The 20,523-nt window shown below is 42.5% G+C and overlaps 1 protein-coding gene across 2 annotated transcripts in view; it reads right to left on the bottom strand.

Annotated features, from left to right (window-relative positions):
* Positions 1-17,806, bottom strand: part of LANCL3 (LanC like family member 3) — a 30,212-nt gene extending 12,406 nt beyond the window's left edge. For both annotated transcript variants that reach the window (XM_081197803.1, XM_081197804.1), the window contains exons 1-2: positions 17,201-17,806; positions 716-839 (exon numbers count right to left, since the gene is read on the bottom strand). In XM_081197803.1, coding sequence (XP_081053929.1) covers positions 716-839; positions 17,201-17,764 — 688 coding nt within the window. In that variant the 5' untranslated portion in view covers positions 17,765-17,806. The remainder of the gene's footprint in view (positions 1-715; positions 840-17,200) is intronic.
* Between the last annotated feature and the right edge of the window lie 2,717 nt (positions 17,807-20,523).

Raw genomic sequence — 20,523 nt, 5'->3', positions numbered from 1 at the left:
CAAATTTTAAAAAAGAGCACAACATTTTCACTCCTGTCCTCGCAAGAATGCTGATATGGTGCCCTCTTTTGGTAAGGGTGAAAAGCTTTGCCTAACAGAATTTACCCTGTTCTGGCTCACCACGAAAGACAAGATTTCTGCATGCATATATATCAATTGCCTAGTATATATTTCAAGACAAAAATCCCCCAGTTGAATGTTTCTAGACCTGACTATTTTCGAGCCTCATCCTTACCTATTGCTCGTGTAGGCCACTTCATAGCCAGGTTTGTTGTTTTGACTCCCTAGTATAAAATAGTATAAAATAATTCTTATGGATGATCTATCTGAACACTTGACAGAGAAAACAAAGGATGTGCATTTGGTCCATACAATGCTTTTTTCTGGGGGGACGCATACCCCTAAACATTTTGTGAATCTAAGTTTGGCCTCATCGAGGGGCAGTATTTCAATATGAGTAGGAAAATGAGAGTACCCTTAAACATTTTTTAGGGGGAAAAGGACTGGGTCCATATATATTCTCTGTATATTATATTTCTTGGGTGCACAGATTTTATATCTCACAGTGGAATTCTATGCATGTCTCCTCTGAATCAAGCCCTATTTAGGTCAATGGGACTTACTCAGGCTTACTCTTAGATCCTTCCATTAAAATGCAATGGAAATTTCCTAGAAAATCAGCAGGAATACACCTAATTTAAAGGTCTCTACTCACCAAGGTACTCTGTTCCATAGTAAGAGTACATGAGTGGAACTGGTTTTCTCTTCCTCAGAGCATACTGTTTCCCAGACTCTAACATTGCTTGACAAATTGACTTGATTTGTGGTGGAGTCAACACCTAAAGGGAGAAAAACCTATCAGACGTGGTGGGCGTGAAATGTAATTTCTAACATTTCATCCTGAGATATCCTTTGAAAGGTGAAAGATCCCCCAAGTCCCTAAAGAAGGTTGATGAAACTATGGCCTTCCAGATGTTGCTGAACTCCAGCTTCCATCAATCCCACATGTGAGGCCGGCAGCCTGTCTTAGGGGGTGAAGGGAAGGCTGTACAACACACAAAGAGAACTCTGCTCTCCAGCACCTTGCTGCTGCTCCTTACTTCCCAGTAAACACTGCCTATGTGTGTTCCTTATCACTTAGAACATTGCTGGAAAAATGGTAAACAAGATTGGCGGATTTTGCGTGCTGCTAGAGATAGATCACTGCAAACAGGGTAGAGATGTTTTGTGGCAACAGGATGCATCATGGGAGTTCCATGCTTCATCCAGAAGGATGAAATGAAATACATAAAAGGTACATTTGAAGGAGCCACCAGTTTCTTTGTTTGAAATGGGTTTTATACAATGATGGAGAACATGCGTACAAAATGAGTGAATAATCTCCTTTGCATATTCTTAATTAGACTCCTAACGATATGCACTTCATTTAATTAAACCATTTCCTCAGTACCTATTTAATCTATTTTTCTTCATCAGTAGGCTTCATATCATTTAGGAAGAATTTAGAGGGGGAATTTACAGCAGAGAAAAGGTCTCTTGTGTGAGGAGAAGGCATTTCTGCTCAAGCAATTGCCTACCAATGATTTCTGCTGATTCCTGTCTGCAGCTGCCCGCAACCTCCCATTCCACAGCAATCCACAGGCTCTCCCTCAGGAGAAGCTTTTCAGGGCATGCAATAATGCGCAGCAGGAAAGCCTGTTGCATGGGTGGAGTCCCACTCATGCTTCATTGGTCCAAGCCTATTAAAAAAACCCCCTCACATGATTATATAAACAGCGATATAAAGCCCCAAATGTTACAAAATACTTTTATATAACATGGAAACCCAGGTGGCATCAACCTTCAGTGTCCTTCATCACAGCTGAATGGGCTGTCAAGCAATATCCCATGTCTGATGCTTTCCCCTAAATAGTTAGAACACTCATAACTTTGGGTTATTGCACTACATCATTATAGGGCAGGATACTGATTTATTTATGTTATATTAAAAAACAGTTACTCCTTTCATTCTCACTGTCCCACTCCAGCATGACCAAGAAATGTCACCCAAGGCATGGCTATACACGCAAGAGTGGGCTTGATTCTCAAGTCTTCTTATTGAAGTTCAATGGAGCATAAGAAACAGGCTGCATTCAGGAAGACAAAACCTGCTCCCTTCCACCAAAGTAATTGGAGCAACACCTGAATAGTGTTCCTACCTTCACTCCTTTACTTTTGCATATACAGTGGTACCTCGGGTTAAGAACTTAATTTATTCTGGAGGTCCGTTCTTAACCTGAAAATGTTCTTAACCTGAGGTACCACTTTAGCTAATGGGGCCTCCTGCTGCCGCTGCGTGATTTCTGTTCTCATCCTGAAGCAAAGTTCTTAACCCGAGGTAATATTTCTGGGTTAGTGGAGTCTGTAACCTGAAGCGTATGTAACCCGAGGTACCACTGTATGAAGTAAATATTCACCTAAAGAGCTCTGAAGAGTTTTGGAGAACTTGAAAGCTTGCCACACTTTTGTGGTACATATTTGGGTTGGTCCTAACAAAGGTATTCCCCAACTCTGAATTTTGGAGTTTCATATATACCGCCATAAAAGAAAAGAAAAAAAGAAAAAAGCACACACACACACACACACACACACACACACACCCCACAAGAGCTTATAATCTGCAGGATGAAGAATTAACAAGATGAATTTATTAGTCAGCTATGTAGATTTTGTTTATTCCGTATGATACTTGTTCGTAAGGACATCAACAAAAGGCATTCATTTTATATCTCACAACTGTGGAGAATGAACAGCAGAGGGAGCTTTTGCAGCAGCTGCGATATACACAAAGAATGCTATGAAATGAAGAACACAGTTGTATTCAACAGGCTAACTTAACTTCAGAGGGTTTTGGCCCAGTAGAATAGGCTTCTAAAGCTGTGCTGCAATGCAGCACATCAAAAACTGGTCTTGAGTGCCATCAGGTCAGTTTCTTTTTTCCTGATGGAGCCTATAGGAACAGTGATTTACTCCAAGTCTTTGTCATGGAAGGTGATGCTTTGTATGTTTTTTTGTTTCTGAATTTTGCCAGTGATCTCCAGGAGCAGGGATTTAACAAGTAAGCTAGCTACTTTTCATGATTCAGGACTACTTTTTCTTTTTCTTTAGCACATTCATCCTCTGCATCAAAACACACAAAATGATTCTTCAACTCTACGGTCACCCAAAATAATCTTTCTTATACTGTAGCAATGGTATTAAATGCTGACTTGCAGGACTGTGGGACAAAGTCACCATGTTCTGCTCTGTAAACCATCACAACAACATATTTTTTAAAAAATAAACTGCAACAGCTATCTGCAACTATTGGTATCAAACAGCAACTCATCTATCCATTTATGGGTGTTATTTTGCCAAGTGGGAAAAGAGAGAAAGAGGGAGAGAGATGGCACACTGTTACAGAGTAGTGGCTGGAGACAGACGTTGAGTTTCTGAGAGTGTTGAGGTCTTGTTGCTCTTGTTGTATGCACTCATTTCTGGTCTCTGCTGTTGTCTCTGTTCAAAATTATTTTGGAACCCTGAAAAAAATCTGTTTACCACTTTTATTTTGCTCAATGATTTGTAATTTATGCCTCATAAACAGCCCCTAAAATGGAAGCATCAACTCATACTACAGAAAAATGCTCATAGCTAAAAGAGAAAACACACAGCAGGTGATGATGGCTCTCTCATCCTTTTTCACAACTCACTGTAAAACAGAACAGAATTAAAGGTAAAGGTAAAGGGACCCCTGACCATTAGGTCCAGTCGTGGCCGACTCTGGGGTTGCGGCGTTCATCTCACTTTATTGGCTGAGGGAGCCGGTGTACAGCTTCCGGGTCATGTGGCCAGCATGACTAAGCTGCTTCTGGTGAACCAGAGCAGTGTACAGAAATGCTGTTTACCTTCCCGCCAGAGCGGTACCTATTTATCTGCTTGCACTTTGATGTGCTTTCGAACTGCTAGGTTGGCAGGAGCAGGGACCGAGCAACAGGAGCTCACCCCGTCACGGGGATTTGAACCACCAACCTTCTGATCGGCAAGTCCTAGGCTCTGTGGTTTAACCCACAGTGCCACCCGTGTCAGGTGACCTCTAAAAGTGTATTTGACTGGTGGAAGAGTCAGCTAATTAAAATGTATATCTAGAAGAGCTATGATTAAATAAAGCAAGCCACAAGAAATGCTCAATCAAAAAAAAAGCACCTTGTCTGTTTTTCTCTAGTGGCTCATTTTCATATACTCTCAGCATTCCTAATATTCCACTGGTGCTAACAAGCAAGCACAACAGAAGAGAACTCCACATTGGCAAAGAGCCACTTTTATTTTGCCTGCTGATTTGCAATTTGTGCTGCATTAACAACCCAATGAATGGAAACATTAGCTCAGGCTACAGAAGAATGCTGATCTGCAAAAGAGAGGAAGATCAAATGAAGGTTGTGAAGTCTCAAGACACTTTAACTTTACAGTATTCTATGCCCTCCCCCATAAACGAGTGGTTATGATTTTGACCCAGTAGCCTCCATGCCACATCCATTTTCATTTCTTATATAACACACACTCTCTCTCTGACACACACACACCATAGACAACTACAAAAGGACAACCAGAGAAACTCCTGTGGCATAAAGGGACAGCTGTTGCCATTGCCTGGAACCAAGAACATGAATCCAAGCACAACTGAAGTCACATTCTGAATGCAGACATCACATAAGGCTTGATATTGCTCTGTTCCAAGAACAAAGAGAGAGAGAGAGAAAGCAAAAACGAATGGGAGGAACAGCGGAAGTAAGAAGCACATTCTCCCCATTCAATCTGCAGTAGCAAAAGAGCAGGAAGGTAAATTCTCCTCATTAAACATTTAGCATTTGAGCCTTGGATACAGGCAAGGTTAAAGCTATGTTAGTCTTGCCTTCCTGTGCCTCCTTCTCAGCTGTCACTGCATATAAAATAAGCATTCCTTGGGGGAGGAAAAGACGGTTTTGTCAGAAAATGTGATTCAGTCAGTATAAAAATATTCCCAGTAGGTAGAAAGAAAAAAATATTTCTTCAAGACAAAGACAAGCAAGAGCACCACTAGAAACCAAAACAGTGTGTCCTTAGTATGCAAGGTGGGTTTGCTAAGGCACTGTTTTTTGATGGGAGCAGCTTATTACATGGTTAAAGATTTTCTAATAATCAAATACTTAATGGTGATGCTTTCATCCCACCTGCATTCAAATGCTAAATGCTAAGCACTAAAATTGTTCTAGGAAGGGCGGATAGATTCTTTTCACACATTACAGGGTAAAGAAGACTCCCTTTCCCCTCAATGTGAGTCTATTACATATTTTCTCTAATCTTTAAGAGACATTTTGTGTCTGAAACATGATCACACAGGTGCCTCTTCAGTTGAGTCGCAATTGCCCAGGGTGTGTTCACGGTGTGTTTTCAGCCACAGGAATGCCTTTCAAATATTAGGTAAAAGCTGACTATAACATGCCCAGCACCAAGTCCACCACCATTTTGTGACTGGCTCCACCCTGTGCCACCATTTTGTGAGAACCCATGATGTAACAGACAAAGTCACCCTCAGGCACAAAAAAGATGTAAAAAATAACATGGCATTAGGAGATAAAAAACCCATAAACTCCTGATCCAAGAGTTATTGCTTGAAAATAATCAACAGGACTTAAGTTGCAACTATTGTATTTGGATTCAGAGTGCAATTAGTTATTTTGAGAAGTAACTACAGCAAGGGTAGTCAATGTAGTGACCTCCAGATGTTGTTGAGCTCCAATTCCCATCAATTCCAGGCAGCATGGCCAATGGCAAGGGATGATGCCAGCTGCAATCCAACATCTGGAAGGCAACATGCTGGCTACCCATGAACTAGCAGTAGTGTGCACTGTTATCTGCTGTATATACAACTAATAAATCAATGGAAATATTCCTCAGCCAATGTAGCTACCTTATACTGAATCAGATCATTGGTCCATCTAGCTCAGCACTGTACTAGCAGTAGATCTCCAGGATTTCAGAAAAGCGACTCTCCCATCATCCCTACACCTGGAGATACCAGTGATTGAACCTTGGACCTTCTGTATGCAAAACACATGCACTGCCACTGAGCTACAGCCTTCTGGAAATGAGGTATGTGGAATGGAATCACACAGGAAGGCAATTCTGGAGTAAGTGCCGGAAGCCCCACTCACCCCAATTTCACTTTGCAGAAGATGGCACATGAGTTACTCAAAAGAAGAAAACTCCAGCGACCAACTGGCTGGCTGTTTAGCTCCCTTCTTTAGCATGCACGTCATTGTGTCTGCAAAGGGACGCTTACAAAAATAGTCTGCTGAATTTCAATTTGCAGGTCTGCTCCCCTGTGCCAGCACAACATATTGGAGCAGCTCAGGAAAACAGAATGTGAAAATAGATTGCAAATGAAAAGGAGGCACTCTGAGGAGACAGCAGATGCCTGGTGATGCCTGGGAGACTGGACAAACAAAGCCAGAAGAGAAGGGCCAGAAGGACAGATGCAGGCAGCATGTGGCAAAAAGAATGAGCATAGTAAGCAATATAGTAGACAAGATAGAGCAGAACCAATAGAAGAACCAGAAGGCGAATGCTGCTCCAGATTGGGTAGAAAAGACAGAGGAATGCAATTCTGGGCTTTTCAGCTGAATAGCTGCCAAAATATTAAACAGAAAAATCTTTAGGAAGTCCAGGCTTGAATAGAAAATCAACATGCAGGGAGCTAAAAGGGGAAGAAAGGAAGAAAGGCATATCTCAAATGTCACTTCTTGAGTTTAAGGGAAATTGCTATGATTATAATTTTAGGGTCTTCTGGTTACAGGAGCCTTAAATGGACGCAGTGAAACAATTCATATAATTATTTTATACCCCAGAGCCATGGTCATTATTTGAAGTGCTACAAGACTTGGTAGATCTTGCTGCAAGCAAGCAACATGGCAACCTCACTAGAAATTGACTTGCCAATTGTTTGTGTCAATTATCACTGTTCTTTTGCTGCTGCCTGGGTTGGGGCAACTGGCTAAAATGTTTTAAATAGTTCAAATTTTGGTTCCTCTGTTTCATTTTTTGTTGGGTTGGTGTTGGTTAAATATTAAATTGGGGTTGGCAGATACTTCCATTTGGATATAATTGTAAACTATTTATTATTGTTATTATTGTTATTGGTTTTTGTTGATTTATTGGTTGGTTTGTTGCTTGTATAGGTTATCTTGTTTCTTTAATGTTTGATGGTTTGTTGTGTTTTATATGTTGCAAGCCGCCCAGAGTAGATGGGGAAACCCAATCAGATGGGCAGGATTAATAATAATAATAATAATAATAATAATAATTCATTTCCATCTAGTCTTGCTCCTCTCCACCACCCATGTGTGTATATAATCCTGCCAGTTTATGGTTATACTTCATTCATCTGGGGAACTGGAATTTGGCCCATGAAGGCTTATGCCACTTTAACTTTTTGGAATTGCCAGAAGTCTCTTCCTTGCTGTTTTAGCTGAAACAGCTAAAAGAAAGAAAGAAGAATTGCTGGAAGGAGTGTACGCCTCCTTCCACAATTCTTGTAGCCAAGCTGGTGCCAAACATATTGCTTTACTTTCCTTTGGGCCACATCAGTGAGGCCGGGGTGGTGGTGGGAATGTCTTGTCATCTGGGCAGCTAAAGGGACCCCTGACTATTAGGTCAAGTTGCGAATGACTCTGGGATTGCAGCGCTCATCTCGCTTTATTAGCCGAGGGAGCTGGCGTCCGGGTCATGTAGCCCGCATGACTAAGCCGCTTCTTTTTTTTTTTTAAAAAAAATATTTATTAAAGCTTTTTAACCATTAAATTCACATAAAACACAATACAGCAAACAAAGAACAACAGAAAAAGAGCAAACAAAAAGAAATAACATATAATAATCAAATGTCCAGCAATCCTCTTTTCTTAAACTTTTGGACTTCCTCACATCTCCCATTCCTGCGTTCCCAGTTATAGAGTTATAAACAGCAATTTATCACCTTATTTCAATTCTTATTTTGTAACTTTCAAATGTAATAACCTCGGCTTTAAACATTTTTATCAAATAGTTGAATACTTAGTTTAGACATAATGTTGTTCCAAAGCTTATCTTGTTTCTCAAATCTCACTTAGTCTCATATTTCTTTTAACTAAATTGCTGATGCCGTGTTGTTTTCCGTCCTGCATCATTCTTAACACTCATACAATTTACAATGTTTTTTTAAGTAGTCCTTAAACTTATTCCAGTCCTCCTCCGTTGCCTCTTCTCCCAGGTCTCGGATTCTGCCAGTCATTTCTGCCAATTCCATGTAGTCTATCAGTTGTGTCTGCCATTCTTCCACGGTGGGCAGGTCTTGAGTCTTCCAATATTTTGCGATGAGTATTCTTGCTGCTGTTGTTGCATACATAAAAAAGATCCTATCCTTCTTTAACACCTTCTGGCCGACAATGCCTAAAAGAAAGGCCTCTGGTTTCTTAGGGTGACTAAGCCGCTTCTGGCGAACCAGAGCAGTGCACGGAAACGGCGTTTACCTTCCCGCTGGAATGGTACCTATTTATCTACTTGCACTTTGATGTGCTTTCGAACTGCTAGGTTGGCAGGAGCCGGGACCAAGCAACAGGAGCTCACCCCGTCGCGGGGATTCGAACCGCTGAGCTTCTGATCAGCAAGCCCTAGGCTCTAAATACACACTGCCCAGGCTTGCACTCTGGGGAGGTCACTTCAGTGCTTCTAACGCAGCAGTTTGACTTCACCCCTGGAGGCGCACTCCATTGTCTCTTGATGCCAACAATAGTACTCTGTTGATAAGATTAGGATAAGTCATTCTTTCAGATACAATTAGTATGTGTGAATCGAGAAATGGAATTTATTTCATAAAATTTGTTGCGTGGCATTCACAATCAGGGAGAGAGGGGCAACAGTACAGACTTTTGTCCTATGTGGCAAAATTTGTAGATCTGGCACTGGTTGATCTTCAGCAACTTCCTGCATATGTAAGTATGGAAAACCTTCGTTCTGAGTGGTAAATCTACTCTACCCTTTTCTCAGGTGAAGAGCTATAGGGTAGGGATGTCATGAGGATTTACCGCAGCTCTAATCCCAGGAAACTATAAAGGCCTCATCATGAGCTACTCTCCTGTTTCCTCTTGGGGATATGTGGTTAGAGGGCTGTTCTGTGCAGACGGAGATATGGGTTTTCCTCTGGCTGTGCATTCCATTCTGTATATAAAATTACCTTTTCCAACTTGTCCCCTTCCAAGACAGAGCTCAAACAAATGCAAGAGTCAAACAATGTGGGACTCATTGTTCAAAGCAGCAACATACTGGTGGATCATCAGCACAGCCAGAGATTAGATATGGTTTAATATTATGAATTATAACTTTGCATCTTCATTCTGGGGCCCTTTGTTGATGCTGTTTCATTGAAGCAGGGTGACTTTTAAGCTCAGCAGCGAAGTGAAATGGTTTCCCACTGCTTTCTGAATACTGCTGTTTTTAATGTCTAATTTGTTTCAGTTTACTGTTTTGCGTAGAGAGTGACCTATTTGGCTTACATAAACAGCAGAAGGATACTGTTGACAGGTGATGGCATAGACCACATTGGAGAATGTACAGCTGGATGAACACTCCATAGTATGGCTGATGTTATATAGTCCAATTTGTTGCCAGAATATATGTTATAAGACTATACAGTACATCTTCAAGGGAATTAAAGAAGCTTGCCATATTGTGTGTGCAGGCTCCCAAAATTTTTGTATTCCTTAGCTCAGAATATTTTTGTATATGAAATTAGAATTGTAATTCTTCGACAGATTAGCATCCCTGAATTCACTAAATTGATGTAAGATTATATTTTGCTCAGGCAGAATACAGTGTGCATAAGATTAAATGAATGTCAGCAAGCATTTGGATGACTAGAAACAATGAATGGAGTTTAATTATGGCTGAATTTTAAATATACCTCCAAGCTACTGAAGACATTTGCCTCGCTTTTTCTTTTTTTAAAAAAAAAAACTTTTCATCTTTCACAAGCACAGTAGATTTGCATTAAGTAATTGCAGCTTGTGGCTTGTATTCTCAAGGAGAATTATGCAGGCCTCCTCAGTCCCTAGTACACAAGAGTCAGGAAGCACAAGCATGGGTGCACATCAGTATCCATGAAGAACTTCCTGACAGTAAGAGCTGTTCGACAGTGGAATTTGCTGCCAAGGAGTGTGGTGGAGTCCCCTTCTTTGGAGGTCTTTAAGCAGAGGCTTGACAACCATATGTCAGGAGTGCTCTGATGGTGTTTCCTGCTTGGCAGGGGGTTGGACTCGATGGCCCTTGTGGTCTATTCCAACTCTATGATTCTATGATTCATGAATGCAGAATAAAAGCTATTCAGAATAATTTTGGTCTGGGGTAGAAGAAGCATGAGGGATTGAATGGATTCCTAATATTTCAGTCTTTTGTCTAATCAGCACACAAAATGCTGGACATTGGTTTCATTTTCTGCATGTACTAGTAGTGTACCAGTGTGTGTGTGTGTGTATTAGTTATATATATGTGTACACACAACATTGGTGTGGGGCAGGAAGAGGTTGATCAATGCATCCCTAGTCCTTGCAGGGCCTCAACTTGGCAACCACGCAGGTGGATCAATCTTCCAATAGGTATTCAGGCTTCCAACAAGGAGGATTGTACAGGTACATGTAATATTTAATTAACTTAAATGTTTGCCCTCTGTATCAAAAGGCACAATATTTTAGTTTACAACAGTAATACTACCAAGCAGCACTACGTATACAAATTTTGAAGCGGCTTAGTTCTTTAGGGGGTATTATAATTTTAGAATCTGCATGCCACACTTGCACATACTTAAAGAAAATAAATTGTGCTCCTGACACTTTACGAGCTCTGGTACTTAATCTTCTATCCTGGAAAAAAAAATTCCTGACAGCAGCACTATATCAGCACTTCTGTGATAAAGTGACATTGTATAATAGTGCTTCTGTAGCAGCCATATGGCTCAGAGGGAGTGCTAGGTTTGAAGTGCTCTCTGTATGCAGAATAGAATCAGCATGGAAATCTGTACTCCTCTCTTCATGCTGTTCTCTTGTGATGCAGAGCAAGACTGCTGAGGTTACCTCCTTTGAGGACTGTCAGTCTTTCATTCTGGGGCTGAAACTAACAAGTGGCAAAGTAGAACCTAAAGGTGCTTTATGGAAAGGTGGCTGCAAATGGGTGTGCAGAGACTGGGCTTTGTGCCTTGCATGCCATTATGAAACTTTCAAATGTTAATAGAGTATTTTAAACTCTGCAATATCTCCCACAGAGTTGCTAAAATTAGAGCATTTGTCCATGATCAGCTTTTGTCCTGGGATACCAGCCCTTCATTTTGACAACAAGCCATCCGTTAAGATTAGCTTTTCGAATTCCTTGTTCTTTCTCAGCTGGTCTCAGTGCAGGATCTAAGAGCGGGGAAGGGGGCATGTTCCTCAGGCAGCAGGTTAGGTGGGCAGCAAAATTACAATATTGCTAAAAATGGAAATTATTGTTTCATATGCTAACTGTCCTACCTTAAATAGTGTCAAACAGAATTCAGTTTAAGTGACCCAAAATTCAATTAACATTTCTTCTAGTTTTTAGGAAATGGGTTTTATCGTATGCTATAAAAATATTTACAACATAGTTTTTAGTAAATGAGGAATCCCATAACATTCATTTAACCAACTCTCATTATGAATTTTGATAGAATTAACATGAAGCCAAAGGGTTGGCCATAATTACAATAACATGTAAAAGCCAACATGTCACATGTGCACCACCGAACTGGGCTCACAACATTGTTAAAATATGGAATTTGCTCCCACAATAAGTCAGTGATGGCCACCAACATAGCCCCAAAGGAAAGGGTGATGAAGAAGGGGGGGCGATAAGTCAGGCAGCACTGTCAACATTAGGAGCCTCACTCCCACTGAGAACCTCTACATTTGAGGATTAAGCCTAGAAAACCATGCTTTCATTATTCCAAAATGAACTGTGTTGATGGATAATCCCTTACAGATATTCCTCACTGCAAAATTAGTAGGCATACAAGGAGATACAATGTATCCAAGAGATAGAGGCACGGGGAAAGAGATGCATACTTTTTTGGCTTTAGGTAATAGGCCCCTGCAGACCCCTTCAAGCGTCCCTATTTTCGAGGGACAGTCCCGGATTTACAGAAGGAGTCCTGGTTTCTGATTTGATCCCAGAATGTCCTGCTTTTCCTTAGGACGTCCCTTTTTTCCTAGGAGAAATGTTGGAAGGTATGGAATGGGATGTCCCTATTTTTATCAGAGAAATGTTGGAGGGTAGATCTGTACAGACATGGCCAAACCACACATGACGGACTGGTGCCAAAAGCAGCTTTCCTCCCATTGCGAATAGTAGGTTCAAAAGGCCTCTATTACAATATGGACTATAGCAGGGGCAAAGGGTTAACACCCTCTTCCTCTTGCACCACCAGTGTCAATCCATCTTGGGGCTCCAATGCCAGCTATACAATTAAGTGGGGGGGGGGGCAGCAGGGGAGAGCAGCTATGCAAATGTCACACGTAGTTTGACCCATTGTTAAAAAACAAAGGAGCGTTTGCCTTTTACACATGATGGAGAACATACTATGTACCTACTGATACTGTAAGGAAGCTGTCCAGAGATGGGCAGCCAACATAGCATCCTGGAGTTGATGGACTAAAGTTCCGATCAGCCCTAGCGAACAGGGCCAGTAGTCAGGAATGACAGGAGCTGTAGCTCAACAACAAATGGAGGTCACCACATTGGCTACCCACCCTGCAGAGAAATCTGAGCCAGATAATGTTGTAGATACATGTCTTTATAGTGCTCAAAGCACTTAAGGCACATTATTTCAGTCATCTTTACCCTCTAAGATAGGTACCGTAAGTAACACTATCCTAATACTACAGTTGGAGGGGAGCTGGGCTGAGGGAAAGAGACACAGCCTTATCTAAAGGTTATCTAGTGAATTAATGGCTAATGTGAGTTTAAGCTCGGATAGCCCTAAACCAAGCTCCCCTCCTGAGCCACTGCACTGCTCATGCCCCCTGACTAGCTCAAGGGCAAAATGGCTCTCTACACTGGGCTTAATGATGTACACTGCCAATAATAAACCACTGAGCTCCTGCTGCTTAAAATTTACAGATGCAAAATGCTGCAGTTATAAAATATATTATGCTGTTAATGCTATAAGCAGTACAGTAACTTAAACCAGTCATAAATGTTAGAAAGTTATTTTTCATGCTGCCCTAGACCGGAGGTTTTATGCTGTCACAATTGAAGCAGTTCTGCTGGTGCAATTCCCTGGTGTGAATGCAATTATATTGGTATTAAAAAGTCTATTATGGCATATGGGATGTCTAATTTAGATGAATAAAATATAAATTCTCATGTTCAGCCTTCTCACAACGTAAAATCAAATCCCCTGCAGACCACATTCTTAGGGCTGTGAGTCCTAAGTGGAAGTAACGGCTCTTAACAATATGTGGGATTAACTGCAATTTCCATTTAAAATTCATGCAGTTATGTGGCTGGAAAATGGGGAAAATCTTAGTAAGCAGCTCACACATCCTAGTCTAAGGTCTAGTCACAGAACATCATATATTTTTTGGGGGAAAACATATGCAAACATTTCTTGCAATATTGTCAGTGAATAGTTTGGTTAATATGGTCATGCACACCAGATACCAAAGACAAAACCTAAACCTAATTATGTGTGTTAAATCTGCCTTTGTAATGATTTCCATGGTCTGCAACTTCCACTATTTATTTCTTCCTCTAAAGCAACAAGTTAGGAGGGAGGAATTGATTAATCAGCACCCAACATGCAAGTGGCCGTGTTAATAAAAACTGTTAAAGTAAAGGGCAATGCTTTTATTATATACTATGCACACAATTATTTATTAGTCACTTTTTAAAGAATTAAACTCAAAGTGGTTTATGAAAACAATCTATATGAACTAGAAGAACACTATTATTATTAGTTTTGCTGGACTGCAGCCTCCTGAAGTCACTCCTTTGTTTTGACAAAGGTTGATATAAACTGGACAAAGTGTCCAATAAATTATTTGATTTATTTATAACCAAGCCTCCTATAAAATAGAATCCAAGGAGAGGGAGCAGGGTATAGTAAACAGGAATACTGATGATGACTTGGAGACACACAATCTTAATCATTATAATGGAAACCAATAACCAACTTTCTGCAGAATCTGTAGTTAATTGTTGTGAAGTCGCTTATCCCTAAACCACTTTCTTCCAAAACCAAAATCTGAACCTAAACTGATCTACACTTAGCTTTATAATATATAGCACAAGTGTACACTTACTTTAAACCTAGTGTTCATTCACTTTCTGTCAGTTTTTTTATGGTGGTGGGAGAGAACTTAAAAGTAAGTTTAAACAAGAAAGATTTGAAGATGTTGTGTAAGTGAACTTTGTTGATTCTTATATAACTAATTGACTTTTACAACAGTAGCTGAATTACTGATTGAGTGCTTCTCAAACTAGGAATATTTCATCCTGCACACACAAACATCAGGAAGCAAGACAAGATGAATTTCCAAACAAACATGTGTATCACAACACAGTGTCTTGTATCTTGTAATTTCAGCATGTGATATCAGGAGGGTGATTCTCACATCACTTATACCACAACTACACTTGAATATGGATATCCCATATTTCAAGGGCTACCTCTAAATTTATAGCAATGTCCCTTATTTCAGAAAAGCACTGCTCAGAGACCAAAAACCAGATGTCCTTAATTTCACATCCTGTTCTCTCCATGACCTGTCAGTTCTACTTATATATGAAATTTCCATCGTTGTAACACTAGGTTTCTGCTAAAATTGAGCCCCTGAGATGAAGAAAAGTGAAAGTGATCAGTGAGTCACCATTTCTACATCCAAAAAAAGGGTTAGCCAAGTGTTCCCAGTATAATGAATCTCCCCTCAAGAATGGGGTAGATGAATAGGCTACCCGGTACAGTTGAGAAACATACTAGCCCAAGCCAACAGAACAGAGATGGGGGACCTGTGACTCTCTAGATGTGGTTCAGCTTTCCTCAGCACCCGCCAGTATGTCCAACCATGAAGGGTTATGTGAGTTGCAGTCCAAGACTTGGAGGGACACAGATTCCCCATCTCTGCAACAGAGGTTGAACAGTTGCTGCCCCAGCCCAGATGGAAAAAGTTCATGGGTGTAGCCAGGCTTTATGTCGGGCCCACCCCCAAAACCTCAGATAGTTAAGTATTTAACTGCCCCCCCCTTATACCAATGAAAAAGTCCAGGGGCTGCTTAGGTGAGCTGGAAGAGAAGTAGCCCCAAGCATTTTTCAAGAAGCATTGAAAGATACTTCCCTGATAAATATCTTGAAACCAATTCACTGTGCAGCTTTTTCCTTTGTGTTTGAAGCACTCTTCACTGCTTGCCTCCAGACAAACCCTTCAGATAACAGATTTTGAGGCTTTAGAGCAATTGTACCTCTTGGCTTTTATGAATGAAGCCTCTTGCCCCATATTAGGTCAGAATATCCATCCACCTGCTTGTGGAGCAAGGAAATAAGAGGTTGCAAATGCAAAAATGCTTACGAGATCACAATTCCTTCCCTGTCCCAGATGTTGTCACCTTGAGGAGGAAACAACTGCACCCTTGCGTTCAAGATATTAGGGAGGGAAGCAAGATTAAGGCGACAAAATTAAGGCTGGAAGACGCCAAATTATTTATTCTGGAGAACCTCTAGTAAGAAGGAAAAGTCTTTTCAGGCACTCATCATCATATAGAAATGGGCATGTAGAGTGGAAGAGTTGAATCATGCCCACCATTCCTGTCCCCAACTACCATGGCTTCTCTTGAACCTGTGCACAAAGCCTACATAAGTTCAACCTGTACACATACAAACACTAGCCACAAACCCTTTAAAGGATCCAGATGTGGGGATTCCAACTCCCATCGATCCTAGTAAGCGTGACCAATGGTCAGGGATGAAGGGGGCTGTGGCACGGCAACATCTGGAGGGTCGCAGGTTTCCTATCCCTGCTTCACAGGCATGCTGCAGTACAGAATACATGTGTGTGTGCATGGAAGGGGGTGTAGTAGCAAGTTCTGCTACCAACCTACGTGCCTATGAACATCAGAATGTCTATAAATCAATTGGAAGTGCATAGAGCTTGGAATAATAGAATAATAGAGATGGAAGGGACCACAAGGGTCATCTAGTCCAACTCCCTGCAATGCACGAATCTCAACTAGATCATACATGGCCACCCAATCTCTGCTTAAAAACCTCCATGGAAGGAGAATCCACCACCTTCCAAGGGAGTCTGTTTCATTGTTGTACAGCTCTTACTGTCAGAAAGATCTTCCTGGTGTTCAGCTGGAATTCCCTTTCATGTGATTTGAATCCATTGCTGCTGATTTTCAGACAAACACACCTGTTTCAAGATAGCATCTGCCTTCTACAAGGTTAGAATATCTTTAAAGAGCTACAAGTTTGGGTAAATGTGGGAAAGTCAAGAACAGAGCATGATCTTGCACGCACCTTGCACACCTTCCATTTCTACAAGGCTAAACGCATGAACCAAGTTTCAGTGGTTTGTAAAGACAAAAAGATCAAATATCACATCCAAAACTGTGAAGGCAGGAGCAAAGAACATCACAAAAGAGTGGGATGACCTGTGTGGAAACAAGCCAATACCTTTTCTCTTGCGTCCAGGAAAGTCATTTAACCCTTCACCAAAGCTCAACAGAGAACCTTGGTGCACCTTATAAAGGCCAACTATTTTTAATGTTAGTATAAGCTTTCCTGGATGAGAGTCCAGTTCCACAGATCTGATGAACTCTAGTCCATGAAGGCTTATGTGTTTATAATGTGCCACAAGACTCTCTGCAGGTTTTGCTGCACCAGGCTCACATGCCTACTGCAGGGAAATGAAGGAAGGAAGAAGTACTAAGGCCGGGTTTCCCAAACTTTGGTCTCCAGCTGTTTTTGGACTACAATTCCCACCATCCCAGACCACTGGTACTGCTAGCTATGGATGATGGGGGTTGTAGTTCCAAAACCACAAGTTTAGGAACCCCTGTACTAAGGCAAGGCAAAGGGCGGGTGCGGCGCGTGGCAGGGACTTGAGGCTACCTCCATTCCCAGCTTCTGCTTCAGCACCAGGGCGGCGCACAGGTAGCCGGCGCGGCCCACGAAGAGCTCGTCGGAGCCGCAGTCGAGGAAGCTGAGCGGGGCGCACAGCTCGCACAGCTCGCGGAACTTGCCCAGCGGCCTGGCCCAGTCCGGCAGCCCGAGCGCCTGGTAGACCAGCGCGGCCACGGCATAGACGCCGGCGCCGCCCAGCAGGAAGGCGGCGCGGGTGTCGGCGTCGGCGTCGCCCCAGTCCTCCTCGTAGCGCACGCAGGCGTCCACCAGCTGCTTGGCGGCGCGCAGGTACGAGTCCCGGGCCGGCGCGAAGAGCGGGCACTGCGCGACGTGGTACAGCATGTAGGCCACGCCGGCCACGCCGCCGTACAGCCCGCCCTGGCAGGCTCCCAGGCCGCCCGCCGCCTCGGCGCCGCCCAGCGGGGGCACCTCCTTGAGGATGCGGTCCACCGTGGCCGTCACCAAGGGCGCCACCGCCTCCTTGCCCTGCCCGGCCAGCAGGCTGCCCTTGTAGTCGTCGAAGCGGTTGGCGAAGCAGCGCTTGCTCTCCATGCCTGGCGCGGACCCAGCCGGGCTCCCTCGGCGCGCGGGTCGCTTGCGCTCTTGGCGCGCCCGGCCACCCACCCACCGGGGCTCCGAGGCGTCGCTCGCTCCGCAGCCGGGAGGCCGAGCGGAGCCCCCTGGAGGAGGTGTGTCCGACTCCCGAGCAGCCCGTTCCTCTGCCGGCTCGGAGCAGAGAGGCGAGGGAGGAACTATCAGGTCGTGGAGTTCTTCCCTCAGCCCTGAGCAAGGCGGCTTCTCTTCGCCAGGGCGCCTGGCATGTTCTGCCCGTGCCTTTCGCTTCCTCTCTCTCTCCAGTCCTGCCTGAAATGTCTGCGAGAGACAGCAGCCCGCCGCCTCCTCCTCCCGCTATTTCCTCTGTGGTGTGAAGAAGAGGCGGCCGCTCTCCCTCAGCGCCTGGCAGTAGCAGCAGCAGCCGCCGCCGCTGTCAAGAATGCGCCACCCATCGCCACGGCGCCCCGCCCACCGCGGTTCCTGCTCGCTGAAGTCTGTCGTGTGCGCGCGCGTGTCAAGGCGGCGGCGGCGGAAGAGAGAGCCATTGTTTCAAATATATGCATCTCTTTTCCAAAGCTTACTGTATTCTTGTCTCTCTCCCACACGCCCGTCCATCAATGAGTGCAAATTTCATTATATAGGTTTTTTAATAGGGCTTCATGCAGTCTGCCAAAATACCGCTCGGATAGTGGAGGCGTGTACACACACACACACACAGTGTATATAGCATGGCCAATAAGAAACACATCCTTTTTCTTTTCTTTTAGGAAGAAGAAACTTTTAATTATTTTTATTAGAGGGTGATAAGGCGTCTTGCTATTTTAATGTATTGGGACTCAGAAGTAACTTTTGATGGCCGTGGTTTTTAATGTAGAATGTGTTAAGATGTTTGAAAATGTGTTTTCAATACAAAAAGAGGTTAGTAATAATAACCTAAGCACGCACACAGCCAGTTTAATTTCCATGTCAGTATACCTTTGTGCTTCTTTTCATCCTCAGCAATACATTACAATACTTGAACAGGGCAAGGAATTTCATCTTGAACAGAACAAACGGAGGAGATGAAGTACTAGAAAAGAGAAGATCTACTGCTAGCACAGGTGCACGTCCTCTGCAAATTGCTACACTAGGCAGCTCTTTCCGAACCCACAGTGGCAATGACCTTGCTGTTATTAGAGGAAACTGTAAAGTCGAAGCAGATTTTCACTGACTGCAGCCAACAGTGTCTGGCAGTGCTTGCTATGAAACATTCATTTTAGAAAACTGTATTAGGTAGTGCCACAAACACATACTATGTTCCTATTCCCTGGTTTTGTGTCCTTTCCCCAATTACATTTTCTTTAAGTTGCAAATCTCGATAAAAGCATGAGCTTACCAGCATTTATTCCCTGAAGGCAATTTGTCTATAAATACTTCACAAGTTATCTGACTCGGCTCTGCTAAGCTTGTTCATTTGCCAAGGTTCACAATGAAGTGCAGATATAGGACTTAACGGACAATGTATCTCCTTTAAAATGCATGATGGTTTGTGCCAAATGTCATTCACCTCTACTTACAAGAGTGGTGGGGAACTTTATTGGAGGCATGGGCCACATTATCCCAGTGGAAAGCTGGGATAATTCCAATAGTGCTGCATTCCAATGGTGCGCAGGGAGAGACCCATACATAATGACTCTTCCTAACCCAGAGAGACGCATACCATCACATACACACACAGCTGTTTCCCAGAGGCATATGTTTAATTTTTAGTAGCATCCCTTAGTTTTCACTTTTAATCTTCTCCCTAGACTTTTAAGAAACAAAATTTGCTTTACAAAATGAAGGTCTTCCTTTATTCGCTTCGAGCAAAAACAGCACCCAGCAGAAGAATGCAAAGAACATCAATGCATGGTTGAACTGAAAACCCTGCTTTACACCTCTTCAAACTTGAAAATGCACTTGCATCTATAAAACTCCATGCATGCAATTGCAAGATGCACAATCAACTTTTGCATATTTGAAAATTTCAGGAACAATCTTCATGCAGCTGGAGTTTTTCTTACTTCCTAAACCACATTACCTTGCAGAGGGAGCAGCTTCCTATGCTGTCAACTCCTTTCTCTTCCTGCACCATGTGTGCTACGACAGTTACTGTTACAGACACCTTGGCTATCAAGGTTGTTTGCATTTCTTAAATATTCTGCTTTATGAAGTGCTTCCTTGTATCTGTTCTGAATCTTCCAGCATTGAGCTGAGGCAGGAAGATTTCTCTCTAACTATTTTCTCAAGACCTTGTATAATTTTATACACCTCTCGTCTATCATATCTCTCTTTCATGACTTTTTTTCTAAACTAAAAAAACCCTAAATTTAACTTTTCGTCATAAGGGAGTTACTCTAGCCTCATAATCATTTTGCTTGCATTTTTCTAGTTCTACAATATACTTTTTGAGGTGTGACAATAAGAATTGACACTGTGTTCCAAGTGCAGTCACACCACAGATTTGTATAATTGCATTAAAATATTGCCAGCTTTATTTTCAATCCTTTTTTAAATGATTATTAACATGGAATTCGACCTTTTCATAGCTGCTGCATGCAGCATTAACATTTTTATCAAGGTATCTAACATGATCCTGAGGTCTCGTTCCTGGTCAATCCCCACCAGTTCAAACCTTGTAAATGTATATGTAAAGTTACCCCTAACTCCAGGTCCCAGTACTGATGATTGTGAGAACAATCCATTTATTCCTACTATCTGCTTCCTGTTCTTTAATC

The sequence above is a fragment of the Podarcis bocagei genome (assembly GCF_964188305.1).
Source record: "Podarcis bocagei genome assembly, chromosome: 6".
NCBI classification, from domain to species: domain Eukaryota; kingdom Metazoa; phylum Chordata; class Lepidosauria; order Squamata; family Lacertidae; genus Podarcis; species Podarcis bocagei.
Note: the sequence above shows the minus strand (reverse complement) of the source record. Positions and strands in the feature narration are given on the sequence as shown.